Source organism: Peromyscus californicus, unplaced genomic scaffold (genome assembly GCF_007827085.1).
Source record: "Peromyscus californicus insignis strain IS unplaced genomic scaffold, ASM782708v3 Scaffold_3__1_contigs__length_106647218, whole genome shotgun sequence".
In the NCBI taxonomy this organism is placed as follows: domain Eukaryota; kingdom Metazoa; phylum Chordata; class Mammalia; order Rodentia; family Cricetidae; genus Peromyscus; species Peromyscus californicus.
In genome coordinates this window covers 46,655,968-46,683,584 of record NW_026294551.1, presented here as the reverse complement: position 1 = coordinate 46,683,584, position 27,617 = coordinate 46,655,968, and the positions used below count along the sequence as shown (strand labels likewise).

Genomic DNA, 27,617 nt, shown 5'->3' with positions numbered 1-27,617 from the left:
CATTAAAAGTTCTACCCTGGCTTACAGTTTTTAAAAATCTCTCTCCCTCTCTTCCTCCCCACCTCCTTCTCTCCCTGCCTTCCTCCCCTGCCCACCCCCGACCTCCACCCCCCACCCCTGCTTTTGGTGTTTTTGAGACGGGGTTTCTCTGTGTAGCCCTGGATGTCCTGGCACTCATGCTGTAGCCCAGGCTGGCCTCAAGCTCAGAGATCCACCTATCTCTGCCTCCCGAGTGCTGGGATTAAAGGTGTGCGCCACCACATGGTGGAAGAAGAGAATCAATTCCCACAGGTTGTCCTACACACACACACACACACACACACACAGTTTTAAAATATCCTGGAGGATTTTGCCTTTCTGTTTTAATATTATTAAAGCATGGCAAAATCTAACACTGTAAGTGCTCCTTCCCTATAATCCTAGCTCTCTGGAGGCAGAGGCAGGAGGATTATGAAAACATGGCCAACCTGAGCTCTATGGAGCAAGTTCCAAGCCTAGGCTGTGGCACATGCCTTTAATTCCAGCACTGTGGGAGAGAGACATAGGCAGGTAGATCTCTATGAGTTCATGGCCAACCATGTCTATATAGCAAGTTCCAGACCAGCCAGCACTACATAGTGAGACTAAAACTAAACAAAACAAAACCCAGAAACTAACAGCAACAAAATATACTCCCAAATACTTCAAGTATCTCCCAACCCTAGTGGAATTCTAGAATGCGCCACTATTCAGCATCAAAGAGTAGAAGACATTGTATACCCTTTTCAGTGATACCAAAGGGATGGAGTTATTGTGTGCCTTTGAATGCAGCCTCTAAATAACATTTTGACAGCCCTGCACGGAAGAGAGAAACAATAAAGGCATGGGGACCCTGCTGTGACACTGACTGCACACAAAACAGCACTGCTCCGCTCCTGCTGTGGTTTTGCGGGCATGAAACAGGAAGGTTTGATAGCTCGTGTTCCGCCAGACATGAGTCCTGAACTCCCGTGGGTACCGCATCCGAAGAGGGTTAACACAAAGCAGCTCACAGCAAATGACATGTCTTAGGAGATGTTCGCAAGTGATGCCCCCTTCAATGGCTACATCTATACACAGATAAGTACAGGAATGTCTGTGAAATATTCCCACCATACAGGCAGGTTACTTGACAAGAGAAAAATCATCTTAAGTGTCATTTTACCTACTCACTGTGAAGCGCTCCTAGAGAAGACGGTACAAAAACCAGCTTTTCTTCTAAGAAGGTCAGTTCTAGGTTGTAACCACATGTCACATCTTTTAAATCAAACAACCCATGACTCCAATTCTAATCTTCCTGAGTGGCACAGATCAAAGATAAAAAGTCTTCCAAATGCTGTGAGGATGTCTTTAAAGCCCCCAGACTGTGAGGCCGTCATTTTTTTTTTTAAAGAATTTATCATTGGTTCCAAGTTAAGCATTCAGTTGCTACAAATACTCAGAATTGATGATTGTTTTCAAAAAATACTTTCTACATACAGCATTATTGCTTCGATGAACGGATGCCAACAAATGTGGTCAGTATTGTTTCCAGATTCTTCTGGCAATCCTATTGCCTGTGCTGGTCAGCTCAATCGTATCTGTCCTTGGTCACTTCATCTTTAGCCACTTGTAGATTAAGAATGGCTTTTCCAAGTGGAAATGGGGGGTGCGTGCGCGTGCACATCCGGGCCCCTCTGATCTGTCCTCTAATTGGCGATGTGGGCGGGGCTTTCTGTCTTTCCCACACAGCCTAGCTGAGCACAAGCAGCAGAAGAACTCATTCGACAAGAGAAATCGTGGAGAGGCCAGTGTCCACGTTCTGAGGCCTCTGGATCTAAAGGAAGAGCCCTTCTCACTCTTACCTTTTTTAGCTTTAAAAACGTTTTCAGAAGTGTATTTTGCCAGTATATATACTCCAGTCTGCATACTCTCAGAGGACTGAGTTCCCACAGTACATGTGTGTTCAATTCATTGCTCTGTACTCGCTATGCAGCTTCGTGACTGTTCAAGGCATTTTTTGTGAACATTATGTTTCTGTCTCCCCAGCAGTACCCTAAGCTTTTGTTTTGTGTGTTTTTGTTTTTTGAGACAGGGTTTCTCGGTGTAGCCCTGGCTGTCCTGGAACTCGCTCTGTAGACCAGGCTGGCCTCGAACTCAGAGAGATCCACCTGCCTCTGCCTCCCAAGTACTGGGATTAAAGGCATGTGCCACCACTGCCCCGCCAACACTAAGCTTCTTAACAAATAAGAGCCAGGCCCTGCCTTCTCTTCGGGTTTTTTTATTTTTATTTTTATTTTTATTTATTTATTTATTTATTATTTATTTATTTATTTATTTATTTATTTATTTATTTATTTATTTTTTGTATGGGGTGCAAGTGCCTGAGCGCTGTGGCCCACCCCCGGCTCACTACCAAATCCTGTACTCACAGACACGCTTGTTTCACGTTTTCTTCCTGCTGTGAACCTTGCTTCAATAAACACTTTTGAACATTCCACATCTATGCACATTGCTGTAGACACGTTTGTTTATATTTATAAGATGTGTTGGATAAATCCCTAGAAATTGGACTAGTAGTTCAGATTACATATATTTTTATTTTCTAGGTGGTGTTGCCAAAGAAACCCCGTCAGTTTACACGCCGCCCGTGCGCGCCTGCCTCTACAGACTCTTGCCAACCCTGGATGTCATCAAATGCTCCTTTTGCCAACCCAATAGTCACATATTGTATTTCATTAGCTACACTCCTTTCATTCTAAGTGGAACCAGGTATATTTTATAAATAGGTTTCTACTTCTTCGTCTGTTCAAATTCTTTACTCAAGTTGACTTTTAAAGCCTCCAGTGCTGCAAGGAGAAGACCAACCAGAAACCAAGCGGCCCTAATCTGTCGTGTATGTTGGAAATGCCTTTCCCAACCCTTCGTCTATCATTCGAGCTAGTGTTTGGCATTCTGAAACATATGGACATTTTATGTTGGAGTTACCCCATTTATGGTCACCAGGACAATCTAGATGACTTTTTTGGACACAAATACAGTCATCTCTCTCTGTATCCACAGGGGATCAGTTCTAAAATGCAGGAAATACCCAAATCAGTAGACACTCAAGTGCTTCATATAAAATGGCATTGTGAGGCTGGGCGGTGGTGGCGCACGCCTTTAATCCCAGCACTCGGGAGGCAGAGCCAGGCAGATCTCTGTGAGTTCAAGGCCAGCCTGGTCTACAGAGTGAGATCCAGTACAGGCCCCAAAAATACACAGAGAAACCCTGTCTCAAAAAAAAATAATAAAATAATAATAATAAAATGGCATTGTGCTTTCACAGATCCCAAAATACTCTAATCCTCTCTAGATCATTTACAATACTTAATACAATGTAAAATACTATGTCTGTGGTTTTATTGTTAAAGATTGATAAGGAAAATGTCTGTAAGGATGAGATTTTCTCTCCAAATATCCTTTTGGGTTTTTTGCTTGTTTTCCTAGACACTGTCTCACTCTTAGAACTCACTATGTTGCCAGGCTGGGCATAGACTGGCATCAATCCTCCTGCCTCAGCGTCTCAGGTTCTGGGATCACAGATTAAAACTACCAGGCCCTCCAGTAAACCCTACCCATCTCTGACGTGACACTGGTTGACTCCAAGACTGTGAAGACTGTACACACTGATTTCTTCTCGGGGAGAAGTGGTTGAACAGAAGACAGAATCACCAAAAATCCTTCCCCTGGGTCTATAAAAGCTGGAAGAGCAAACAGCTACTAATCAGACCACTGCCGAGACCCAGCAAAGCCAGTCATCAAGAGGGTATCTGAAGGCTGTGACGTAGCGTAGCTCCTATTCGTAAACTGCTTGCGTAGCGTGCGTGAAGTCTCGGCTTTAATCTCCCAACAGCACATAAAACCAGATATGGTGGAGCATACTGTACTCATGGAGGTGGAGGTAGGAGGATCAGAAGTTCAAGGTCATCCTCAGTTAAACAGGGTGTTTGAAGTTAGCAGTCTGGACTATACAAGACCTTATCCATTAAAAATAACAAATAAGACATAAATAAACAAACAAACAAACAAACATCTTCAGACCTCTAAAAGGGCAAGATTTCCTGCTCAAATTTTGGAAGTCTATATGTTTATCATCTTTCTGGCTTTCAGTGTCCTCTTTGCCTCAAGGCCTGGGCCATTAGCTTTGCTGATTCAAAACAGAAGTGACTATGGATAAGGCTTTTGGCCCTTGTCCTGCCTCCAGAGACTGTACAACACAAGCCAGTTCACCTGGGTAAGAAAGATTTGGTCAAGATCCCAGAGACACCATGGCTCAACATGAAAACAAAGGAGAAAATATAATGGACTACGCACTCTAATACTCACAATGTCCACACTGTGACTTGAGCAGATGACAGATGCTGTCACGGAACTCTTCTGGCCTGGCATCGTTTCCTTAGTCCTTCCAGTAGAAGAGCAGATATTACTGTTACTGATGATGATGGCTCACGTGGGTGCAAGCAGGAAGACTTGGGCTCAGATCCCGAGAACCCATGTAAAGTCTGGGTATGGCGGTGCTCAGCTGAAATCCTAGTGCTGAGTAGTAGAGACAGGGTGATCCTGGGGGACCCTGGCTAGCCAGTGTCTCTAAAAATGGTTAGCTCCAGTTTCATAGAGAGACTGATTCAAAAGTAAGATGGAGATCAATAGAGGAGAGATGAGGCATGTACACATGGGAATCAATTTTCTCTTTCCACCTTGTGGGACCTGGGGGTCAAACTCAAGTTACCAGGAAGTGGCAAGTGATTCTGAGACTTTTTTTTGAGACAGGGTCATTACATAGTCCTGGCCGGCTTTGAACTCACAGAGATCTGCTTCAGCCTCCGGGGCACTGGGATTAAAAGCATGTATGTGCCATGATGCCTGGCCTTCCACTGAGCCATCTTGATGGCTCACTCCGTCTTGTTTTTGAGACAGAGTCTCTCCTTGAACATGGGGTTCAACAGATTTGGCTAGACCAGCTTGCCAGCAAGCCTCAGGGAGCCTTCTGTCTCCATTTCCCTGTACTGGGGGGACAGGCACATTACCACCACACGTGGTTTTTCCACAGGTACCGGGAATCAAACTCAGGTACTCGTGTTGGGTAGCAAGCACTTTAACCATCTCCCCGACTCCTAATTTTACTTAATCATTTAAGAAAAATTTCCTAAGCATCTGCCACCTATCTGGATCTTATTACAATAGTAATATAAAATAAAATTAGAGAGCTCTCAGGATATGGTTAAATGTAAGCCCCTCCTGAAAAAAACATAAAATTGCCCTCCAGCTAGATACCAAGGGCACCTCCAGGGCTGAAAATTGGAAATGGCAATAATAAGCCACGCAAGGGGGACAGATTCCAGGACCAGCAAGTGAAACCCAAGTGAGTGACCACTCACAGGTCAGAGCAGACTTCCAGGCTCCCTCTGACCATCTCCCAGACGCACCCCACAACTTTTTTATCCTTGTTCCCGTGGGGTTTTGTCTCCAAGCAATCAGCTCTGTGTTTTTATTTCTATGCTCCATTTTAAACCACATTTTTAAAAAGCACTTCTTGAAAGGCAAAGATTGGGAGAAGAAATACCGACGCTCTTAAGAGCCCCTGTCTAGCTGCCAATGCATTGTTTTAGTCAAATGTCAAATGAAAGGGGAGAAGCGGAATGATGATTTTATTTGAATTGCTTCCAAAGAAAAGGAACCTCCGGCGAAACTGGAGGCCCACTCTGCTGGAAACCCGGGCAGGTCGACAGCAGAAATGCAGGCAGAACATTGCATCTTCCAGAAAGCACAGTATCCAACAGGAGCAACCAGAGCAGTGATAAGCTTCGAGGTCCCTGTGGCTCGGGATGCGTTTTTAGCCTTTTCTGCTCTTACCCCGCAGAAAATGAAATTAACTTAGACTACAACCTTCCCTTGCAGAGGGCTTTTGGAAATGATTAAAGGTTAACTCTCTTGTTTTAAGTAAGATCAACGTATTAAATTTCAGATTTACTGAACTGAAAAAAAAGGCAGTGAAACAAACATCCAAAACTTTAAAACTAAGGAAGGCTGGGGGTGTCGTTCAGTGTTGGAGCATGCACTTAGCATGCGCAAGGCCCTGGATTAAAATCTCAGCCCTGCTCTGTGACAAAACCCAAATAAAACTAAAAGGATTTCAGGATGTGGGTGGAAGACAGTCCCTCCTGGTGAACACGAAACTGAACCCCAGCTACCTTATCTGCTAAGTGCCCAAAGACGACCCCCCCCCCCCCGCCCCAGTTTCCGCTGTCCCAGACTGCTACAGAGCACTAAGACCTCCACATTACGCTCATAAATTACAGCAGCCCACAGGCATCAAGGCTGGTCACCACTCTCATCTCATCCTTGGAAGTTTTCAAACCAAGCCAAAGGCAGATCTTTTCAGTGGTCTTTATCTTTGGCCATGAATCACATTTATTAGACACTCCTGTGTTTTCTGTGATACACGCCGGAGTAACAAATCAAACAGACTTTGCCTCCAGTGGGATGGCTGGTTCGCGTGTGAGTCAACATGGCGATGGGGTGCTCCATGTCTGTGGCTCCAAGTCTCTGAATACCTGAAACTAAAGTCAAGCCACAGGTGGCATGTGCAGCAACTGGCCCAGCTCTTCCTGGCCCTCCGGAGCTGGCTGGTACTCCCTGATCATGCCGCCATCTTACTCCTGACCCATCTTCACTCTCCGTCCTTTCTGAACTCAAGTGCTGATGGCTGCAGGCCACCAAGGACTTGGCACAGACCCACCTCATGTCTCACCCACTTCAGAAGGATTTTCCTGCTCTGTTCAATGTCCTGGAGAAAAAAGACCCAGGTCCCACCTCTGTAACAGACTGTCACCGTGTTACAAGAAGGTGCTAACGTTCCTGTGTAAAACATTGTTTATATTATTTTATCTTATGTAGGGCTTCACTATGCAGCCCAGGCTGGCCTCAACCTTAGATCCTCCTGCCTCAGACTCCTGACTGCTAAGATTATAAGCACAGGCCCACCAAGCCCGGCTTCTGACGCTGTCTTTGCGTGATGGCTAAGCTGACTTTCAGGGACACACAGAACAGACAGGGTGGAATTCACATCCCAAACAAAGAGAAGAGCACGCAAGTGGCAGAAAATGTTGTTGACATGCTGGAGTCAACCTCTCATGAATAACAAGACGTTTATGGAGCTCTTGCTTCATGGAAAAAGCCTGGCACACAACAGGAATTCATTTATAGCTTAAGTGAAGTATCACTGTCATTTAAAAACAATACAAAACAAAACAAGGCTTCGTGTCTAAATCAGCAAACAGCCTCTAGGAGGACGAGCCAAAAGCAAACAAACAAACGAGACTCCAGAAAACACACTCTCACTCTCCTCAAACACCGGGGCCTTCTCCTTTGCTGTAATCAAAGAGTGAAAGGGGGCTGTGCTGGACCTGGTCTTTTGTGCCACAAACACAGACGCCAAACCCTGGGCCAGATGGCTGGTCTTGACGAGGGTTATTTTCACATTCTGTCAGGAGGAAAGTGAGGAAGACGGCAGCTAAAGGTTCCCTGAATCCCTCCCGCTCACAGGAAACGCAATGCTGGGATGAAAAGCACTGGTGAGGCCCGGAGCCCTAAGTTTTCTTTCTCCCCAGGGCCATCGTCTCTCCCCAGCTGACCCTGCTGCAACCTGCAGGTGGACTTTTCTGAGGTGATGTGGTCCATGGCCATCGTCTCTCCATGAGGCTACCACCGCCATCTCATGGCAAAGTCCCCTCTGTCACCTGAAAGCACCACCCTCCAGCTCTTCAGGAAATGGCCCCTCACTTCTCCTGGCTCCCACACCCGCCCCTCTGCCCGTCCCCAAAGGCTGAGGCTGCAGGGGACACCCTCAGCCTTTTTCTTTTTAAAGTGAACTCATGTGCTCTCCAACTCAGACAGGACCTGGATTGTCCATGACTTCGTGCATGGCTCACATGGTGTCTCTTCTGGACTCAGTCTGCCCCACGGTCTCTACCTGCCTACACCCAAGGGACCCTCCAAGTGAGTTTTCCCCGAACTTACTACTACCTCTGTGTCTTCATACATGCAATGAGCCCTCAAAGCAGGCCTCTGTCATTTGTCCGATGTGTCCCCAATGGGTACTTTGTAGTGTTCAGTACAGGGAAGTCATGACAATAACCATTAAGTGGGCGTGCGGACTTTTGCAGCTCATCTAATCCCAAGAACCCTCAGGTAGGCACTAGCTACCCCCATTACCCAGCAGCATAGTACCAGCTCCCAAATGACAGGCTGGTATGACGTAGCAGGGGTGGCTATCTATCATCCAGCCTTCAAGGAGACTTTAGATAAGGCTGGGACTGTGAGGAAACAGGAGTTCCAGGCCATTTCCACACATGACTTAAAGGCTTACTGTATTCAGCATCTCCTTCCAGAAGATTCTCAGGTTCTTATATGGGGTGTGCTTGCTTAATACATTCCTACCTTTTTTTTATTCCCCCCAAATTAGGTTCCCCCATCTTCAGTCACCTGTGCTTCACCTGGTGGCTGCCATGTTAACCGTTCTTTCATGGCCTGGTGAAGCCTGAAAATTCTGCTTCTAAAATTATTCTCAAAATCCATAAAACTATTCTCAAAATTCTACCATTAGGGGTTCATTTGGGTGAAACGGATCATCTCAGAAGAAAATATAAAAAAATAAAAACTGGCTGGACAGTGGTGGCACATACCTTGAATCCCAGCACTCAGAAGGCAGAGGCAAGCAGATCTCTGAGTTCAAGGACAGCCTGGTCTACAGAGTGAGTTCCAGGACAGCCAGGGATATACAGAGAAACCCTGTCTCAAAAAACCAAACAAAACAAAAAACCTAAACCTAACTTAAGAGGAAAAACAAAAACTTAAGGATAAAATTCACAGACTATCCATATATTGCCACCTGTCTAAAAAGGCACCAGGATCAGACAGCTTCATGGATAATTTCTTTACAATTTCTAAGGAACAATAATTATCGTGCTATTTAAATTACTCCAGAGCCCAGAAAAATTCTATAGAAAGTATGTATTATTTCAAAAATTGAAAACATACTAAACGCATTTAACTTTCAGGTTTTTAAAATTATTTTTATTTATTTGTGTGTGTGTGTGTGTGTGTGTGTGTGTGTGTGTGTGTGTGTGTGTGTGTATACCATATATATGTGTTGGATCCCCTAGAACTGGGGATGAGTGTCAAGTCACTCATCATGGGTGCTGGGGACTGAACTTGTGTCTACTGGAAGAGTAGCAAGTGCTAATCTTAACCATGGAGCCATCTCTGCTGCCCCTGAGGTATTTTTATAGACAACTGATTTCTTAAATGCACTTATTAGGGTATGTGCATACGCACGTGCATACATGTTGTGCCACTGTATACAAGGAAGGCAGGAGACAACTTGAAGGAGTCAGTTGTGTCCTTTACATGGATTCCTGGGGTCACACTCTGGCCATTAGGTTTGATGGCAGGCATCTACATCCACTGAGCCATCTTGCTGGCCCCAGTTGTGTCTTAAAGAGAGCTGGAGAGATAGGTCAGTGGTTAAGAGCGCTGATTGCTCTTCCACGGGACCTGATTTGATCCCCAGCACCCACATGGCAGCCGTCAACCATCTCTAACTCCAGTTCCAAAGGATCTGACACCCTCTCTGGTCTCCATGGGTACCAGACAGACATGCACATGGTACACAAACATACATTCAGGCAAAACACTCAAACACGTAAATAAAATATTCGTTTTGTTTTTGAGGCTGGGTGTGATGGCTATTCGTAATTGTCAACATGACTATATACAGAATAAACTACAATCCAGAAATAGAGGGGCACATCTGTGATCTGGATCTTGAGGCAGAAAGACAGCATGATCTGGATCTTGAGATTGGAAGGTATAGGCTTTGGATCAGGATCTTGAGGTGGAATGACACACACCTTTAATCCAAATCTTGAGGTGGGAAGGCACACCTTTAATCCGGCCACACCTGCTGCTGGAAGAAGAAAGGTTTCCTTTGTCTGCTTGCCCTCTCCTGTCAGCACATCCATTCCTTCACTGGCATTGGAGCCTACTTCTTCGGGATTCCAGCATACACAGAAGACCAGCTGGGACGCCCCAGATATTTACGAATATTTATTCATTTACTGTGTTTTGAAATAGGGCCATATTTCATGGCCCACACTAGCCTGGAACTCAAATTTCTCCTGCCTCTGCTTTCCCGAGTAGTAGGGGAACAGGCATGTACCCCAATTGCCAATTTGTTTTTTTTTTAACTATATATATCTTGTTTTTTGTTTTTAATTATGTGTGAGTGCAGGCATGTGAATGCAGATGCCTGGAGACCAGAAAAGGGTGTCAGATCTCTGGAGCTGGAGTTCCAGGTGGTGTCAGCCTCTGGATGCGGGTGCTGGGAATCAAGCGGGTCTGCTGGAAGAGTGGTGTGCACTGCCACCACTTAGCCATCTTTCCAGCCCTGAGTCAGGGATTTTAAGGACAACTGTGGAGTTGCACAGTCTTAAGAGACACTGTATCTGAGCAAAAATCAGAAAATGAGACATTTAACAATGTACTCTAATTCACTGTTTGAGAATTCACCTACAGCCTTCTGGATACCGCTTGGTACCCTAGGGATGAAACAGAGAGCTAGGGACACACGATGCCTCTCTTCATAGAGTTTACATTCTCACGAAGAGATAGACACCAGACTATCTCCAACACATCCTGTCAGAAGCTCCGAAAGAACTGTCCAGGAAACCTCAGGGTAGGCTCGGCGCTGGGAAGACGACCTTATCTGGGATCAGAAACAAGGGCATGGGGAACGGCTGTTTAATGATGCCAATGCATATTTGATGGCTCAAGATACGCCTCACGCAGAGTAGACAAAAAGCACGCAACAGTTTGTGTGGTTTAGCGCTGCTCTTGAATTTTTAAAAAGAATTATTGTTGAAGTTTGGAACTGGGATGTCTTCCCAAAGGCCCATATGCTGGAGGTTTGACTTCCAGAGAAGCACTACTGAGATATGATGGCAAGACACTATTCTCCCGGGCACTAGGCAGGTGTTAAGCATTGGTAAAACATCATTAAAATCTGTTAAAATAGCTGCTAATAATGCTCCTTATGTGTATATTGCAAGCACTCCTGATGTTCATTTTCTTTAAATAAGAAAAACCCTGGATAACTTGACTCCCTAATGAACAGCTATTAGACTGTTCCTTCGTGCCCAAACTACTTAGTGTAAAAGGACTATCAGTGGTATAGCCAGCCAGGCTACCCTATGCCATCAGCCATCTGGATCACCCCACCAATGCTGTGAGACAACCATGCAAAACACTGCAGTTGACTGTCCTGCCTCATGAAAGCACAGCCCCGACCAGGACTGTCAGGACAGTCTAATCAATCTTCTCGCTATCACAAGCCTGAATGAGCCCCGCCCACTTCAGTCGGAGAGAAGCACTTCCCCCGACCGAGTGAGTACTATGGCAGGCAGCAAGGCCATGACTGGTCCACAACACAAGTCTCAATTACTATGATTGGTGCTAGATGCAAAACTGTGCTTGGACAAACAAAAGACTATCTGGTCCAAACATCTCCTCTTGGGCTACATAAGCAGGTTGCTTAGGCTCATCCTGGGTCAGCACTCTTTCAACGCTACCTCCCCTGGCGTGGGGACAACGGGCCTGTGCTGGTTAGTTTTAACTGTCAACTTGACACCACTTAGAATCACCTGGGGAAAATGTTTTCCGAGGAATTATGGAGATCAGCTTGGTCTGTGGGGGATTCTCTTGATTGCTAGTTGAGGTAGGGAGGCCCACCCTGAATGTTGGTGGCACGACTTCATGGACTGGGCCCTGGATGTGTAGGAGTGAAGAAAGCTAGGACCAGCAAGATGACTCGGTGGGTAAAAGTGCTTGTGCCAAAAGTGTGACTACCTGAGTTCCATCCTCGGGGCCCAAGTGGAAAAAAGGGGAGAACTGAGCCCCCCAAGTTGTCACCTGACCTTCCCATCGCCCCAATCTTTCTCTCTCTGCACACACATGCACACACACTAATAGGCATTTTTTTTTTTTTTTAAGAGTGAAGCTAGCTAGCGGAGCACAGCAGCAGGCCAGGATGTACATGCTTATTCTGTGGACGGGATGCTTGTAAGACCCTGCCTTGACTTCCCTGCAGGAACGAACTGTTCTCTGCAATTGCAAGCCAGATTAACCCTTCCTCCCCTCCGTGGCTTTTTTGGCCAGGGTGTTTCATCACAGCAACAGAAATTAAACTGGAACCAGGGCCATTACAGCAGACTCGGAAGTGGTCTCTCCTCGCCTACTCTCACTAGTGCAGGCTGAACTGGAAACATAAAGAAAGCAGCAGCCGAGACGCAGGGGAGGTGGTGGCATCGGGGGTGCCAAGGGCATCACATCACCTCCACCACTGAGCAAGAGCCAAGAGCCAACCTGAGTGCACAGCGTCCCCAGGGCCTGACCTCCACGGAAAGTGCACATGGCCTGGGACAGTGTGAACTCCTACCTGCTGCTGCAACCACTCGGGGCCCACCTTCTGAACCCAAAACTGAGCTGCTCAACAGCCCAGAATGTGTTCCTAAACCCAGAGCACAAAAGAATCTTCAACCAGGTCAACCAGCAACACAGGCCTGGCTGCTAGTGCCTAGCTCACGGTACCCACCCCAGGTACCCAAACAGCCTTGCTTGCAACCAGCATCCAGTCCTGAGCTCCCGGCCCTGGCCTCCCAGTAACCACTGTTTGCCTGCTGCAGAATCAGCAAGGCAGAGGCTGGGTGCAGCTGCTCATCAGCTAAAGAGGTGGCAGCCTACGTCAGCCTCAGCCCCGCTCCCCTGAACCTGTCGGGCAACACAAGTGTGGTGCCACTACTCCCACAGACTTGATCCTCTCTAAGGACCCCATCCATCCACAGGGACCCTCCTCCCAGTGAGGTGCCTGTGCCAGAACAATCCAGGCCACAGTCAATGCCTGCTTCCCGAACAGCCCTCCAGTATCCTGACACTCAAATGCTGTCCCACCTGACAGAGACAAAAACCCCAAGCTATGTAGCAGTGGCCACTGACGACTGGAGGAACAGCTGAACAGCTCACGTGTGGCCAGGATGTGAAGAAAGGAGGCAGAAGCCGAGCTGACAGGAGAGTAGGAAGCTCACAGAAAGTACCAGAGAGGACGATCTGCAGGCCCTGGCCACCAGCAGTCCAGACAGCCATCAAGGGCCCAGGGTCTGAGACCCAAGGCTGAGAGCTGTACAAGCTGGCTGCTGCCAAGGGTCAGGATGTGGAAAGCTGGCACAGGGACCAGTCAATATTAGAGGCTGCCACCGGCTGCTGCTTCTACCTGCTTACTTCCACAGCTTGATGGGGCGGGGGAGGGGGGAGGCGGGGCTGCTAGAGACGGCACTTGAAGAGTGCTTGCCTACCCACAATTCTGTGATCTCGATCTCTTGATAATGTGAGCTCTCTTTCTCTCCTTCCCTCTCCCTCTGCTTCTCCCTCTCTCTCGCCCTCCCTCAGTTTTTTGAGACAAGGCGGACCTTGAATTCACTATGTAGCAGAGAATGACCTGAAACCTGTAACCCTTCTGCCCGATTACAGGCACACTCCACCATGCCTGGCTGACTTTTAATATTTTTGTGGCAAAATATACATAACATAATTTTTACCATCTTCACCGTTGGGATGTGCACAGCTCAGTGACACGAAGGGCGTTCGCCCTACCATCTGCTCCGGAGCGTTTCATCTTCCCAGCCGGAAACCCGTCCCCATTAAACGCTAACTCCCCATTCCCCTGCTTCCCTGGCCCCTGGCAACCCTCAAGCCTCATTTCATTTTAAAATGCAAACATTCAAAGACCAAGCCTCATTCACACTTTAGGCGTAAATTACTTTCACCTGCTAAACTTCTATCGCTCTCAAAAAAAAAAGACCGCCAAGCTAGGCAGGCAAGAGCTACAGTTACACAGAGCTGAAGACAGGCAATGTGGCAGTCTGGGCTTTAAAAGGAGATGGGGAAAGAAACAGGCTGCTTTGAAGTGAGCCCCGGGCCCTGGGAACAGCCAGATCTTCAGGTAAGGACCATAAACCTTCGCTGCTTTCGGCCCCACACAGTCTCTGGCTGCTCTAGGGCACAGAAAGAAAAGGAGGATGAGGTGTAGTTCAGGGGAGAACACCTGCCCTGGTTTCGAGTCTGAGCAATACACACATGCTCTTGAGAGACAGAAGAGCGGACGGACAGTAATGAAGAGATACGGAAAGCGGAGCGTCAGAGCTGAGGCTCCCAGAACTCAAAGGCAGGAGTTTCCTCCACAGTACCCTTGACAGCTGGCCATGCAGCACCTGCCTGAACGTGTCCACTGACAGGAGCATGCAGAGCCTCACATTCCCAAGCAGAGCATCCAGATGGCTTTGGAAGTCCCCGAATCTGTGTGGTCAGAACAAGCTGTGGAGACCTCTGGCCTCTCTCTCTCTCCCTCTTTCCCCCTCTCTCTCTCCCTTAGTGCATGCTACATAAGAATTGTATCATTGACCAGTAGCTCCAGCCTCCTTTTTAAAAAATTATTCTCTCATACAATACATCCCGACCACAGTGTCCCCTCCCACCACTCCTCCTAACCACCCTTCCCACCTCCCCTCTCCCCTAGGTCCACTCCTCTGCCATTTCTCTTCAGAAAAGAGCAGGCCTTTCCAGGATACCAAGTGAACACGGCATAACAAATTACAATATGGCACAAACCCTCATATCAAGGTGGGACAAGCCAACCCAGCAGGAGGAAAAGGGTCCGAAGTGCAGGCATAAGAGCCAGAGGCAGCCCCTACCCACTGTTAAGGACAACACGACCAAGCTACACAACCATGACATACATGCAGGGGACCTAATGCAGACCCATGCAGGGGTCGGAATTGTTGCGTCAGTCTCTGTGAGCCCCTACGAGCCTGCTTAGTTGACTCTGTGGACCATGTTCTCATGTCCTCAACCCCTTCTCTTCAGATCATATAAATCTTTCAGCTTTTACTGATTTTTTTTTTGCATGTTCATAATCCATCGTAAGTCAACCCCATGTTAAGCTTTCTCCAGAGCTAGCTCCCCCCAGTCAGTTCCGCCCAGTCTCCAGTCCCTGCAACACTGAATAAACATCCTTATTCCCCAGGGAGTAAGTATGAGGGTGGCCCTAATACCCAACCCAGCAAAATCCATCATTCTAGTCTTCAGTGTGTCCCGAACTCTTTTTCTGGCACAAACCGATAACTTCTTTGGATATCTCTGCCTTCCCACCCCCACCCCTCACCTCCCCACCACTGAATAGCAGCAGCAGCAGCAGCAGCAGCTTCTCTTTTGAAAAGAGCGATTTTCCACAAAGGAGGTTTTAATTACTTAGGAGTTACAACAGAGCCACAGCTCAAACCTGTCTCAGCAAAATTACAAATGACTACCTGTCAGGAACCTTCGGGAATGCTCGAGGCTCTCAGAGTCAAGACAGTGTTACAGCTACCGATTCCAGCACATGCTGTCTGTCGATGGTGCATTTTATTCTTCCGCCTCCCTCTCTGGCGACAGCACTCTCCCATATATTCCTGATATTCGCAGACCCTCATGCTGGGCAGTGAAGGTGTGCCGAGCTAGCCCTTGTCCGTCTTCTACCCAGCGCAGCACGGAAACTATTCACTAGACTCTAGGAGGTGAATGTGTGATCTGACAGGGGTGGGGAGCGCAAAAGAAAGAGAAGGTGAAAGAAAGGCAGGGGCAGGCAGGATGGCTCAGGGGGAAGGCATTCACTGCCTGACAACCGAGCACCATCCCCGGGATCCATATGGTAGGAGGAGAGACATGCATCCTGCAAGTTATCTTCTGACCCCCACACTCCCGTCATAGCAGACACACACATACACGTAAGTATAATGAGAAAAAAAATCGCCTTTTAATCCCTGCACTTGGGAGGCAGAGGCAGGTGGATCTCTGTGAGTTCAAGGCCAGGGCAGCCAAGGCTACAAAGAGACACCCCTGTCTCAAAACAAAAGTAAAAAAAAAAAGGAAATGCTAGCCAGGGCTGCTCTGTGGAGGGCAGCAGCGTCTCCCACAGAGGCTCTGCATGCCAATCTGAGGCACAGGAGCTCCTGGAGGCAGAGAACAAAAGGAAGCGGAAGTGAAGAAAACCAGTCTAAAAAGAGGCATCAATCCTTCAATACAATGCCTCTAGCACAGGGTCCTTGGCTCAATCCCAAAAGTAAGACAATTAAAATACTACCTACCGTCAGCTGCCCACCCTCCCCAGCTTCCGTCATCCCCTACCATCTCACCGCCTGGCTTGTGGTGGTAACAAAGTTACCTTCTCTGAGACCTGGGCTGCTGAGAACTGAACAAGGGAGGAGTGGATAAACCCGCACAGGTCAAGAAAACCCACAGATCGGAAGCCTGAAGTACTCTGTAGCCAAGCCCCAGAAGAATGAAAGCAGGGGACTGTGGGAAGGAGCAGAATAGGGTGCCGACGAGGGGCTTCTGGGAGTGAACGGCTGCCCAAAGTGCTCCCTAGGAAGGATGTGTTTATGAGCCCAGGTGTAGTGAGAGGGAGGGGTGTCTTACCAATCCTTTTACAAGTGACACCTAACTACCTCCTATTGGAGGCATGCGGGATTCCTGACATATCTGACTTCATAAGAGAAGGTGGCGATGGGATTCCCACAGAGTCCCTGTGGACAAGACAGAGACCTAGGAGGTAGGGTGAGCTGGTAATTAGCTGAACCCCACACATTCTTGAAGATCAAGTTATAGACCTCAGTGTCTGCTGACAGAGGGAACTTTCTCACTGTGTTCAGAACAGGTTCCGTCTGGCCACTGTTCAGCTAGCTCAACGTTACTCTTAATTTCCCTTGGGAGAAAAGGTGCCGGGCACATGGATTACCTGTGCAGATACCACTAAAGCAGGAGACAAGCAAATCCCTTCCATCCTGCATTAAGATCAGCTGTGTAAACGCAACAGGAAGACTCAGTTTTAGGACCTGTTTGCCGTTTACACTTAATTTTCCTGGAGTGAGACCGAGGCCTCGCCTTGGTGAACTGTGAATGTGTTTTGTCTGGCTTGCACAATGTTAAGAAGAAGTCTGAGCCTGAACGAGGGCATGTAAAAATGAACTGATTTCACATTTGGATACAAAACAAACCAACAGATTTTAAGCTTAGAGGACCTAACCATGGGCTCCTGCTGCTGTGGGCGGTGATCAGCTGCAGGTGAGTGCAGACAAAGCTCTGCCCTGGCACTGACCTCCACCCTCACACACATGCCCCTGCCTGTATGTCTCACACACTCTCCATGACCACACCGCCCAGTTCCTTCGCTTCACCCACCTGGCCCTCTACTGGCATTTGAGTTGGTGAGCCCTGTCGTGAAATGCTGGTTTTCACTATTGAAGGTGTCCAATTAACTACCCATTCCATCTGTGCCTTAAGCTCCAGGTCAGTCCTCTCTCACTTTTGGCTTTTACAGGCTTTGCTCTTCACAGTGATAAGTGGGTATGCAGACACTGTCCTGGTTTTTCTGCAGCATGCCTCCCTAACCTCTGGTTAACTTAATCCTCCCGACCGTCCAGCAAGGCTGGACTTCCTGTGCATAGTGTGAGGGACAGCAACTGGCTAGCAGGAACCAAAGCCAGGATTTCAACTCAGGATCTGGGTTAATCCTGATTGAGCATTTCCCACCATACCTTGTCCCCCTCGGCCCCTCCAGGCAGCTCCAATTCCAGGGCGACCCAAGCGGAAGGCGCTGACAATGAAGCCTGGAAAGCAGCTGGGCCACTCTGCAAAGAGGCACATTTGGGATCCTGGCTTCATTTCCGTTTTTAATCTTCTTTAAAAACAAAACAAAACTGCGTAGTAGTGTTTCATCCAAAGACAGCTGATTCTCATTTACACTCAACCTATGCTGAACTCACACACTAAATTTTAAAGTTCTGCATTCAAAAATGCATTCTGTTCTGTAAGATCTCCTTGGTAACGCTTTTAAGTATATGGGCAAATAAATAAATAAATAAATAAATAAATAAATAAATAAACAAACAAATAAATAAAGGAAAATGCTTGAACCAAATCAGTGACTGGAGTTAGAGTGGAACCCATTGGAAAGCCAACTCAGGAAAATGCTCGGAGAAAGTTCCAGGATGACAGCTGTGGAGCAGGCAGGTCCAATCTAGAATGGTGGAGGCCTGGAAAGTCCCAGCAGACTAGGAAAAACACATTGTCGAAATTTACGTTCAGAGGAAGAGTTAGGCATGATGGCACACATCTGGAATCTCAGCACTTGAAGACAGAAGCAAGAGGACTGTGAGTTCGGGGCCAGCCCCCGCTACAAAGAGAGCCCCTCTCAAAATACCAGCGTGTTGGGGGAAGAAAGGATGGGGACTAGGGACACAGTCACATAAAACAACGAGAGCAAGTAGAGCCTGGCACGGTGGCACACCTTCAATCTCCGCATCCGGGAGGCAGAGGCAGGCAGAACTGTGTGTTTGAAGCTAGCCTGGTCTACATAGGAGTTTCAGGACAGCCAGGGCTACAGAGTGAGACCCTGTCTCAAAAAAGAAAGAAAGAAAAGGTGGTAGAGGAAGACACTCCGTGTTATCTGGCTTCCATATCAAGCACACCTCACCATAGGTATGCATACACCACACACACACCACATGCCCCAAAGAATACAGGTCTAACCGGGAAAACTATAAATGGCGATACAGTCATAGCAAAAGGATAAGGAGAACGAAGTTTGACTCAAGTGTCCAAGGTAGACAGGGAGGCCTACCTGAGCGTTAGCTCAAGTAAGAAAGAAAGAACACAGTTGGTCTACCCCATTGCAGCTCCTCAGGTTTCCGCCTCTCCCACCATGACATTAATCCTTCTCAAACACCTTTGTACTCAAGCTCTCGGGACAGCAATAGTTCTCATGAAGCCTCCTGTGCTGGGCACCACTCCATCTTGCTGGGTTTCCTTTCCATTCACAGTGCTCTCTAGAAGGCAGCACTGGCTGGAAGCATCTCCCCAGGGAACCCAACATAGGGTCCTTCCTTTGGCTTCCTCTTTCTTGGTCTTTCTTCCCACCCAGGCTGCCCTCCCTCTGCACCTGGCCTAACAGGTCCAACCTGGGGTCTCGCTTCAGGGATTTTCTTTGCAGACTCCCCACTGACCCTGGTCCGTTTGTCTTTTTCATTTTGCTTTCTCACCTGCATGACAGGCACTCTGGAGGAAAGGAGACAGACAGTCTACCTTCTCTCTTTGGCAGGATGAAGATCAGTTTCAAATCAGTTCCTGGAACGTCAGGATTTAATTCTCTTTCCTTCCTTCTCGGGGATGCTATCAGTGGTCCGTCTACAGAGCAGCTAACATTGTTCAGCTATTTCATGGAGCTGGTAATAAACTTAGGGAATGTGTTACCTAAGAAGGAAAACATGCGTACAATTCTAAGTCATTAGTGCCGGCAGCTGTTCCGGCTAAGACACCAAGAACTTTGCTGTTCTTCGGGGCTTCTGCTGACAGTGGAGAAATCAGAAGGACAAAGCTGGGTGTGGGAAATTTCACTTCGTCTACCAACAACGATCGGATCAATTAGCAGTGGCTTTGCAAGCTGTTGAGGACTCTGAGGCTGCCTGTGTCTACTGTTCACTCTGTAGAAGGAAATGGTCTTGTAATGGTCACTACCTTTTCTGGATCTGTCACCCAACATGAGGCTGCTCCTCTTGGTCAGCTCCAAACGGAAGCAGGAGTAAGGCTCGAGACGTTCTCTGGAGACCTGGGTACCCACCCCCAGGATACACAGGAGGTAAGATACTGCCTCCCTGCTCTTGCTTCTAAGTCAGAAATAGCCAAAGGACACCTGAGAGCCCCACTGAACGCTGTCCGAGGCCAAAAGGAAGGGCTCCTTGCTTCCCTATAATAGCAAATGACTTAGGAGAAGCCAGCCACAGCCAGGCACTCCCAACCACTCAGCTGCTTGGCCAGGGGTCACCCCGCCTACTCACTGCCTGCATGGCTGTGGCAGATGGGTACCTCCCAGAAGTCTCTTCCCTTCTGCTGCCCACCCCTCCCAGCACACACACCCCCAGCACTCACATAGGGGTGGCCTTTCTTTCTGGTCCTAACCCCAGGGTAGCTAGCTAGCTTTAGAGTCTTTTAAATTTATGTTTTCTTTTCAATTTTATTATATTTATTTGTGTGTGTGCATGTGCACACTAGCAGGTAAGTAGGTACACATGTGCCCGGGTGTTACATGTAGAGGTCAGAGGACAATTTTGGGGAGTCAGGTCTGTCCTCCCACCTTTGGTCCCAGGGATCAAACTCAGGTGGTCAGGCCTGGTGGCAAGCACCTTTCTTGACTCACTGAGCCATCTCACTGGCCCTAAATTTGTTCTTAGAAGGGTCCCCTGCAGGCTCTTAGCACTTACCTCAGGGCATGATGTTGGTGTAGGAAACTAGCCTTGTCTAATTTGCTCAAGACCTGTTCCTTTCAAGCTGGATCTGCATCAGAGTCACGCTGGGGTGGCTGCTCAGTGGTAGAGCACTTTGCCCAGGATGTGTGAGCTCTATTCCCCCATCCCCAGCACTGTGGGGCAAGGGGAAGCCTGGAGAGCTTGTCAAGATGAAAATTCCTGGGCCCCAGTGCAGTTTCTGATTGAGAAGGGAAGGTGGGCTGGGCTGGAGTCCAAGAATTCGCAGTTTCAATACATTCTCAGTTGGTGCTGCGGTTCCGGGCTTTCAGAGTCACTACTCAGTGCCAGCACCGTGCGTCTACCGCACAGGTAGACGGACTTTTCAGTCAATCTTTCCCTGTCTCTTTTCTTTACTAGGCTTCCAAATAGACTAAAAATGTTTTGTTTGCCTGCTGGTTTGGTGGCTGTTGGGTTTTTGGTTTTGAGGTAAAGTATGGCCTGGAACTGAAGGTAGGGATCTATCATGACAAGGGCATTCAATTCTAAATGCTAGGACCCCGGGTGCGCACCACCACACTGGCATGTTTGTTTTATGACAGGGTCTTGCTGAATGGCTCACACTGCTGCTGAACTACTGGGTTCAAGTGATCCTCTTTTCAGCCTCCAGAGTGGCTGGGACCTCAGATGTGGGCCATTGCCTGGATAAAAATTGTATTTTAAAATAACATAATTTAGCTAATATCATAGCTTTGGTATAAAACAAAATGAAGTAGTTTTTATAGAAATGTGGTAAAGTATGATCCTTCTGTTTCTTTTCATTCCCCAAAGCTACCTTTTTTTTTTTTTTGAGTAGAGTGGGGTTCTGACAGATTCTTATGTAGCCCAGGCTAGCATTTAACTCTTGATCTTCCTGTCTCCATCTCCTGAATTCTGGGTTTCCAGGTGCCTTGAAGCTACTACCTCTTTTAAGTGTTGTCTTTTATCCCGTATCCCAAATTACTTCCACACCTCTTAAGTAATGAATGTCCCTGGGGCTGCATCTCTCTCACTCTGTTTCAACATTGTCTTAATTTCCCTGTTGCTGTGATAAAAAAAAAAAAAAAACAAAAAACAAAAAAAAAAAACAACAACAACAACAAAAAACTCTGATAAAAACAGTTTACGAGAAGGGGTTTATTTTCACTCACAATTCAAAGTACAGTCCATCTTGGTGGGGAGGCCGGGCCGACATGAGCTGGAAGTGGCTGGACACCTTACACCCACAGTCAAGAAAAGCGCAATGAATGCATGCTGCTGCTCAGTTCCCCTTTTCCATTTATACAGTCCAGGGAAATGGCGCCGCCCCCACTGCGCCGGTTCCTACACGTTATATAAGTATCAAGACAATCCTCCCCATTCAGAGTCTCACCTCCCACGTGATTGTAGATTTTTGTCAAGCTGACAACTGACACTCGCCATCACACACATTACTCAGTTGCTTTTCTGCCACCACTGGTGAGCATTTAGCATGAGACCTACCCACCCCACTTCCTCCAGCTGTGTCTATCAATCCTAGGAGCACCTGGAGAAGCCAGCCGATTACCTCAGGCTGTGAAATCGGTGAGGGGCTCTACAGAGACAAGGATGGTTAGCTCGGTGCCCATCCCAAGTAAGGAACATGTAGATAACTAATAGGGTACATCTCTGTGTGTTTCCAGAAGTCTGGTTTGCAAGTCGGTGAGCTGAGTGGGAAAGGCACCCTCAGTGAGGGCAGGTACCAAACGATCAGGGGCCCTGGCAGAGAACAAACGCACAGGGAAAAGTTCTCTCCATCTCTCCTGGTCTTTGGACATTCGAAACTCTAGGCTTTGCTGTCTTTGGACTCTAGGACCCTCACAAATGGCCCACCAGTTTCTCAAGTTTCTGCCCATAGACTGACACCTGTATTCCAGCTTCTGAGGTTTTCAGGCCTGGACTGATGCTGCCACATCTGCAGCATCCTAGGGTCTCCAGCTCACGGAACCTTTTCAGCCTCCAGAGCTAGTCGGCCAGTTCCCCAAGCAATCCACTGTCTGTTCATCCATACAGCCATCAGGTATATAAAAAACAACCCAATTTTCCCATAGAATTTTGAAACACAACAAGAATTATTTATTCCAATTCTCCTTCATTCTTCCCCCAACTCCCCATAAGAGTCTCCTACCTTCCAATCTATCCCAGACGGGCCTCAAACTCATGAGCCTCCTGACTCAGTCTCTAGGTACCTGAGAGTACAGGAGAGTAGGCACTCCTGGCTTACCTCCTCTTTTAAAGATGAGGACATTCATTAGCACACGGTAAACATGGTCTTGCCACTGGTAGGAAACATTTAAGGCTGTAAAGAAAATTAGAGAGGAAGAGCCAGGCCCTCCTGCTTAACCAGCTCCGTTCAGTCTTTAAGACCAATTAGTGTCTGGAACCCAGGTGTGACCATCCTGCCAGGGACCCTTGTGCTGCTCCCTCTGGCTATCAGACTGCTGAAACAATGGAACCAGAGAGACTGGAATTTTCCCAGAAATCTCAAGCTGTGAGGAAGAAAAGGCTGCATCTTGTGTTAGTCAGATCGGAAATCGTGTCTCAGGAAAAAGGTTCGTAGTTCTGACAAGACTAGACCACCTTGTAGGAGATACTGTGGCCCGCCCAGATGGCAATGGATGGAGCGTCTTGACCAGCGCCACTTGGCTATGCATTCCCCTTGTCCTCTGTTTAATCCTAACTCCCATGTCACGACCCTGAAGATGGACTTGGGGGGTCACTGGACCCCTTTATCTGTTTCTCTTCCCAATGTGGCCACATGGCTCATTGTTTCTCGCCATTACTTGGCTCTCTGATGGGCATACTGAGGAAGGGAGGCAGATCCTAGCATGCTGGGCTCCTGGGGAGCAGACTCCGACCCTAATAGCTCTGGTAACTAAGAAACAAAACGACCAAGCACATAGAAAGTTCTGTTTTTCTCATTTTGTACTCCCGATTATTGCTTGCCGTCATAGAAGCCAACGTTTGCTGATGAATGCACCTCGCGACCCAGAGGCAAGGCCTCCAGAGAAGAGCCTGGCCCAGGGAGAAAAGTCCGATTAATAAAATGATAAGCAGCAAGGAACAAATTAAATGACTGTTCACAGAGGGAAAGCACAAAGGAAGGAGGGAGAAAGACCCGATGCCCACCTATAAGAGGCACAGGAAGAAGATGGGGGAGGAAGACTGATTTTCTAGTGGAAGGCTCACTGTAGTCTCCATCCCCAAACACCAGGCCCACTGAAGGCCTTGTACTGCCACGGGGCAGGGCAGGGCAGCCTTCAGCACCCTCCTGCCAGCACAAGCTTTCGGCATGAGGACCATGAGCAAGCTCATCGTTTCAACTCCTCACTGCAGCTCAAAATGACTCATGGGGGGCTTATCATGAAATTCCTCCTTTCATCTGGGCCTCCCACCAACTTAAAACAATGCCTTGAAAACACACTCAAGACCCCTACGGTAAATCCATATCCTTACTATTCACAAACGTCTTACTAGAAAGCTGTTTATCCTGAACTCTATGTGGTCAGCTTTAGAAAAATGTGCCTTCATTTAAGCAGCTTTTTTCTAAAATAAATAAATAAAAGCCTCCACAAATACCAGGACATTATCAATTTGGACTAAATTCACAGATTCCAACACAGGCAGCCAAGATCCTCCAGCCTCGAGCACAAACATGCCTTCCCTTTTATTAATCGCAAAATAAACAGATCGGGGAGACGAGGGGAGCATGCTCACTACGCACGTTAACAAATGACGTGATGTTCACAGGCATCAATTAATTTTTAAGTAGGTATTTCATTTTGAACTTTATGATGATAAAAAGTCATAAATGCAGACTCCGGGAAATGTAGGAAGTGCAGTAAGAAGAAAACCGGGGGTCATGGCTGGAAAAGCCTTTGAATTAGCAACTTATGGTCAATAAAATCCTATGGCTGGCCAACTTCCAGTCCGAGTTAGAACATTCTTCCATCCCGACTCCAGAGCTGGACGGCGTCGCTGCTGGCTGTCACTCATCATTACAGCGTTTTGCTGTGCTCTTTAAGACCACCGCAGGACTCCACACCAATTCCCAAGCTTCTGGGGATTCTCTTGTAAAAGTTACCACCTCGTCTGTATTATGTGGTCTGTGGAGAAGCCAGAATCCTCTGGGCTCACAAATCCTGAGAAGTGGGGTTCAGGAGTACCACTAGATTATTACAGTGTCAACCAGAGGCTACTTGTGGGCAGACAACCGGCAAGGAAGTTCGAGAAAGGGCAGTTTTGGGAAATAGAGAGCTATGAAATCAGGTCAGGGTATGTGATCTGGCCCAGCAAGCTTAGAAACCCCTGGAAGCTGCTGGGAAAGGCAGGAAAAGGAGGACTTGAGATAAAAAGGGGTCACATTTAAAGGAAAAACAGCAGCTTCGGGTTGGCCACAGTAAGCAAGCCCTCGGCAGGCGAACTACCTGCCGGCTCATTTGCTCTGTTTATTGAGCACCTACATGATGGTGAGCTACAGGAGGAGCTCTGGCTAGCCGAGCTGAGGGACAGACACCCATGTAGGTACTGACTGCGGCAACCCTTCTGAACAAAGCCTCTCCACTCCATGCCACACACCTCACACCAGCTACATCCTTCAAATTGACCCAGGTAAAACCAGGCCACCCCGTCTCTCTCTTGCGTCTGTTGCTCTCCAAAGGGTGGCCAGAGTCTGTCCCCTCTCCCCCCCCCCACATTCCCAGTGTGCCACTTACATTCAGCCTACAACAGAAGTCACATATTCAGGTGTCAACACTGTATGGACATTTGTCACTGGAGGGCCTGGCTAAAGCAACCCTTTTCTGTTATAAACTAATTAATTAATTAGTTAATTAATTAACTCAAGGGTTGGGGAGGTGGGGTAAAGTGCTTGCCATGGACCTGATTTTGGATCCTCAGAACCCACATAAAGCAGGGTTCATCTGTAACCCCAGGACTCCTGCCATGAGATGGGGCAGAGACAGGAGAATGCCCAGAAGCTCATGGTCCGACTGGCCCGACACATACAGTAAAGAACAATAAAAAGAGAGACCCTGTCTCAAACAAGGTGGAGGGAGAGGACTGATACCTGAGGCTGTCCTCCAGCCTCCACATCCAGGGGTACAGACATGGGAAGATGGCTCAGTGGGTAAAGCACTGGCTGCACAAGTGTGAGGACCTGAGTTCAAATCCCAGAACCGACCTAAAGCTGGCTTCAACAGTGTGTAACTGTAATTCCAACTCCTACAGCAAGATGGGAGGCAGAGGCAGAACCCTAGATGCTCCTGGACCAGGCAGCATGGCATATGCAGGAGTGAACAGATCCTGTCTCAAACAAAGTGGTAGGGGAGGAGAGACCCACCTGCCTCTGCCTCCCGAGCCCAGGTTTAAAGGCGTGCACCACCATGCCCAGCTAGCTTTTTTCTCTTAATCAGGAGCTGTGGGCTGAATAGGTTTTCAAAACCTGTAGCTTACGTGGATATTCTTTTTCTACCTTGCAGATATAAACAAATAAAAGTTGCATTCCTCCAGCTTCATTTTAACTGAAAGGATACAAGCTCTAGGAACTGGGAGTATCTCGACCAAACTGTAGGACTTGGATTCAACACACGATGCCCACTGACAGAGAAGAGACAAAGGGCAGCTTCCCAGATGGCTTTGATGACGCCCTTGCCCAAATGTCCTTCACCTGCTGTGACGGCCTGATGGTGTACCTCTGACTAGAGACTAGAAATTCACCTTTAAAGGTTGTTGTGAGAATTAAGGAGCTGATATTTATGAACATTTAAAACTATGAGAAACACACAGTGAGTGCAACGAGAGGTTTTAAATACAAAAACAACATTTTAAACCGCTATTGTTTGACACAACTTAGTTAACGTGGAGTTAGAGATTGGACCCAGGCCTTCCTGGTACATATTAACACACATTCTACCACTGAGTAACGCCTCTTGTCCCCTACAAAACACACTTATGGTGGCTCATTCCTGTACCCTAGCACTGAGAGTATGAGGAAGCAGGAGGATTGCCCTGAGTTTGCAACCTGTATGGACCACATAGAGATCTTCAATCCCACCAAAGTTGCATAGCAAGATTCTATCTCAAAAATACAAATGGCAAGATGGTTCCGCAGTTCGGGGCACTTGCCACCAAGCCTGAATCTGACCCCTGGGACTCACTAGCTGGAAGGAGGTAATGAACTCTGGCAAACTGTCCTCTGACCTCCACATGGGCACCACGGCATGTGCACACACATACACACATAAGATTAAAATTCCTTTTTTTTTTTCCCCTTTTTTTGAGACAGGGTTTCTCTATGTAGCCCTGACTGTCCTGGAACTCGCTCTGTAGAGTAGGCTAGCCTCAAACTCAGAGATCTCCCTACCTCTACCTCTGACTCAAGATTGATGAAGGAAAAGGGCTATGGCTTCCAGAACCTCCAGCCCTGAGGAGAAGCAGGCCCAGGCTCCAGCCAGGACTGTCTGGCTGAGAGGCATGTGAGTTCATGCCTTAGGTTATTTTTTTTAATGTATTGTTATTATATTACTGTTTTGTTATTAGGAAAGGGCCTCAGAATGTAGCCCTAGCTGACCTAGAGCCTGCTATATAGAATTGGAACTCAAAGAGATCCACCTGCCTGTTTCCCTGAGAGCTGGGATTAAAGGTGTTTACCACCATGCCTGGCTATTTTTATTAGTTTTAAATTATGTGTATCTATGTGCAGGTATGTGCATGTAAGTACAGTGCCTATGGAGGCCAGAGAGGACATTAGGTCCCCTGGAGCTGGAGTTACAGGAGGTTGTGAGCTGCCTGGCATGGGTGCTGGGAACCAAACACAGATCCTCTGCAAGAGCAGTGCATGCTTTTGATGGTTGAGCCATCCCTCCAGACCCCTGCCTTAGGTCCTCTGACAGTTAGGAACAGACCAAGTAGCCTCCACCATGGGCCGCCCTTCACTGCACTTGTCTGGCTCACTTTATGTGAAGCTTAATTACAGCTCTCTCCAAACAGAAGAAGGTTTAGGATTAATTAAGACAAACATGATTTTAAAAGCTAATCAAAAAAGAGGGTCGAGATGGAAAATAATATGTAGGCTAATCTGCTTGACTGTAGGTAGGATCTATCTCACAGGATGTATAGGAACATCAAACAGCATAC

The 27,617-nt window shown here is 47.6% G+C and overlaps 1 protein-coding gene across 4 annotated transcripts in view; it reads right to left on the bottom strand.

Annotated features, from left to right (window-relative positions):
• The window catches only part of Nxn (nucleoredoxin), a 160,858-nt gene that overhangs the window by 77,790 nt on the left and 55,451 nt on the right, over positions 1 to 27,617 (bottom strand). The window contains exon 1 of one of the 4 annotated variants that reach the window (XM_052756004.1): positions 13,117 to 13,318. The exons of 2 other annotated variants lie outside the window; for them this stretch is intronic. In XM_052756004.1, the coding sequence (XP_052611964.1) occupies positions 13,117 to 13,236 (120 nt within the window). In that variant the 5' untranslated portion in view covers positions 13,237 to 13,318. Of the gene's footprint in view, positions 1 to 4,365; positions 4,444 to 13,116; positions 13,319 to 27,617 lie in introns of those variants that run through there. One more of the 4 variants, XM_052756006.1, reaches the window with a different exon arrangement.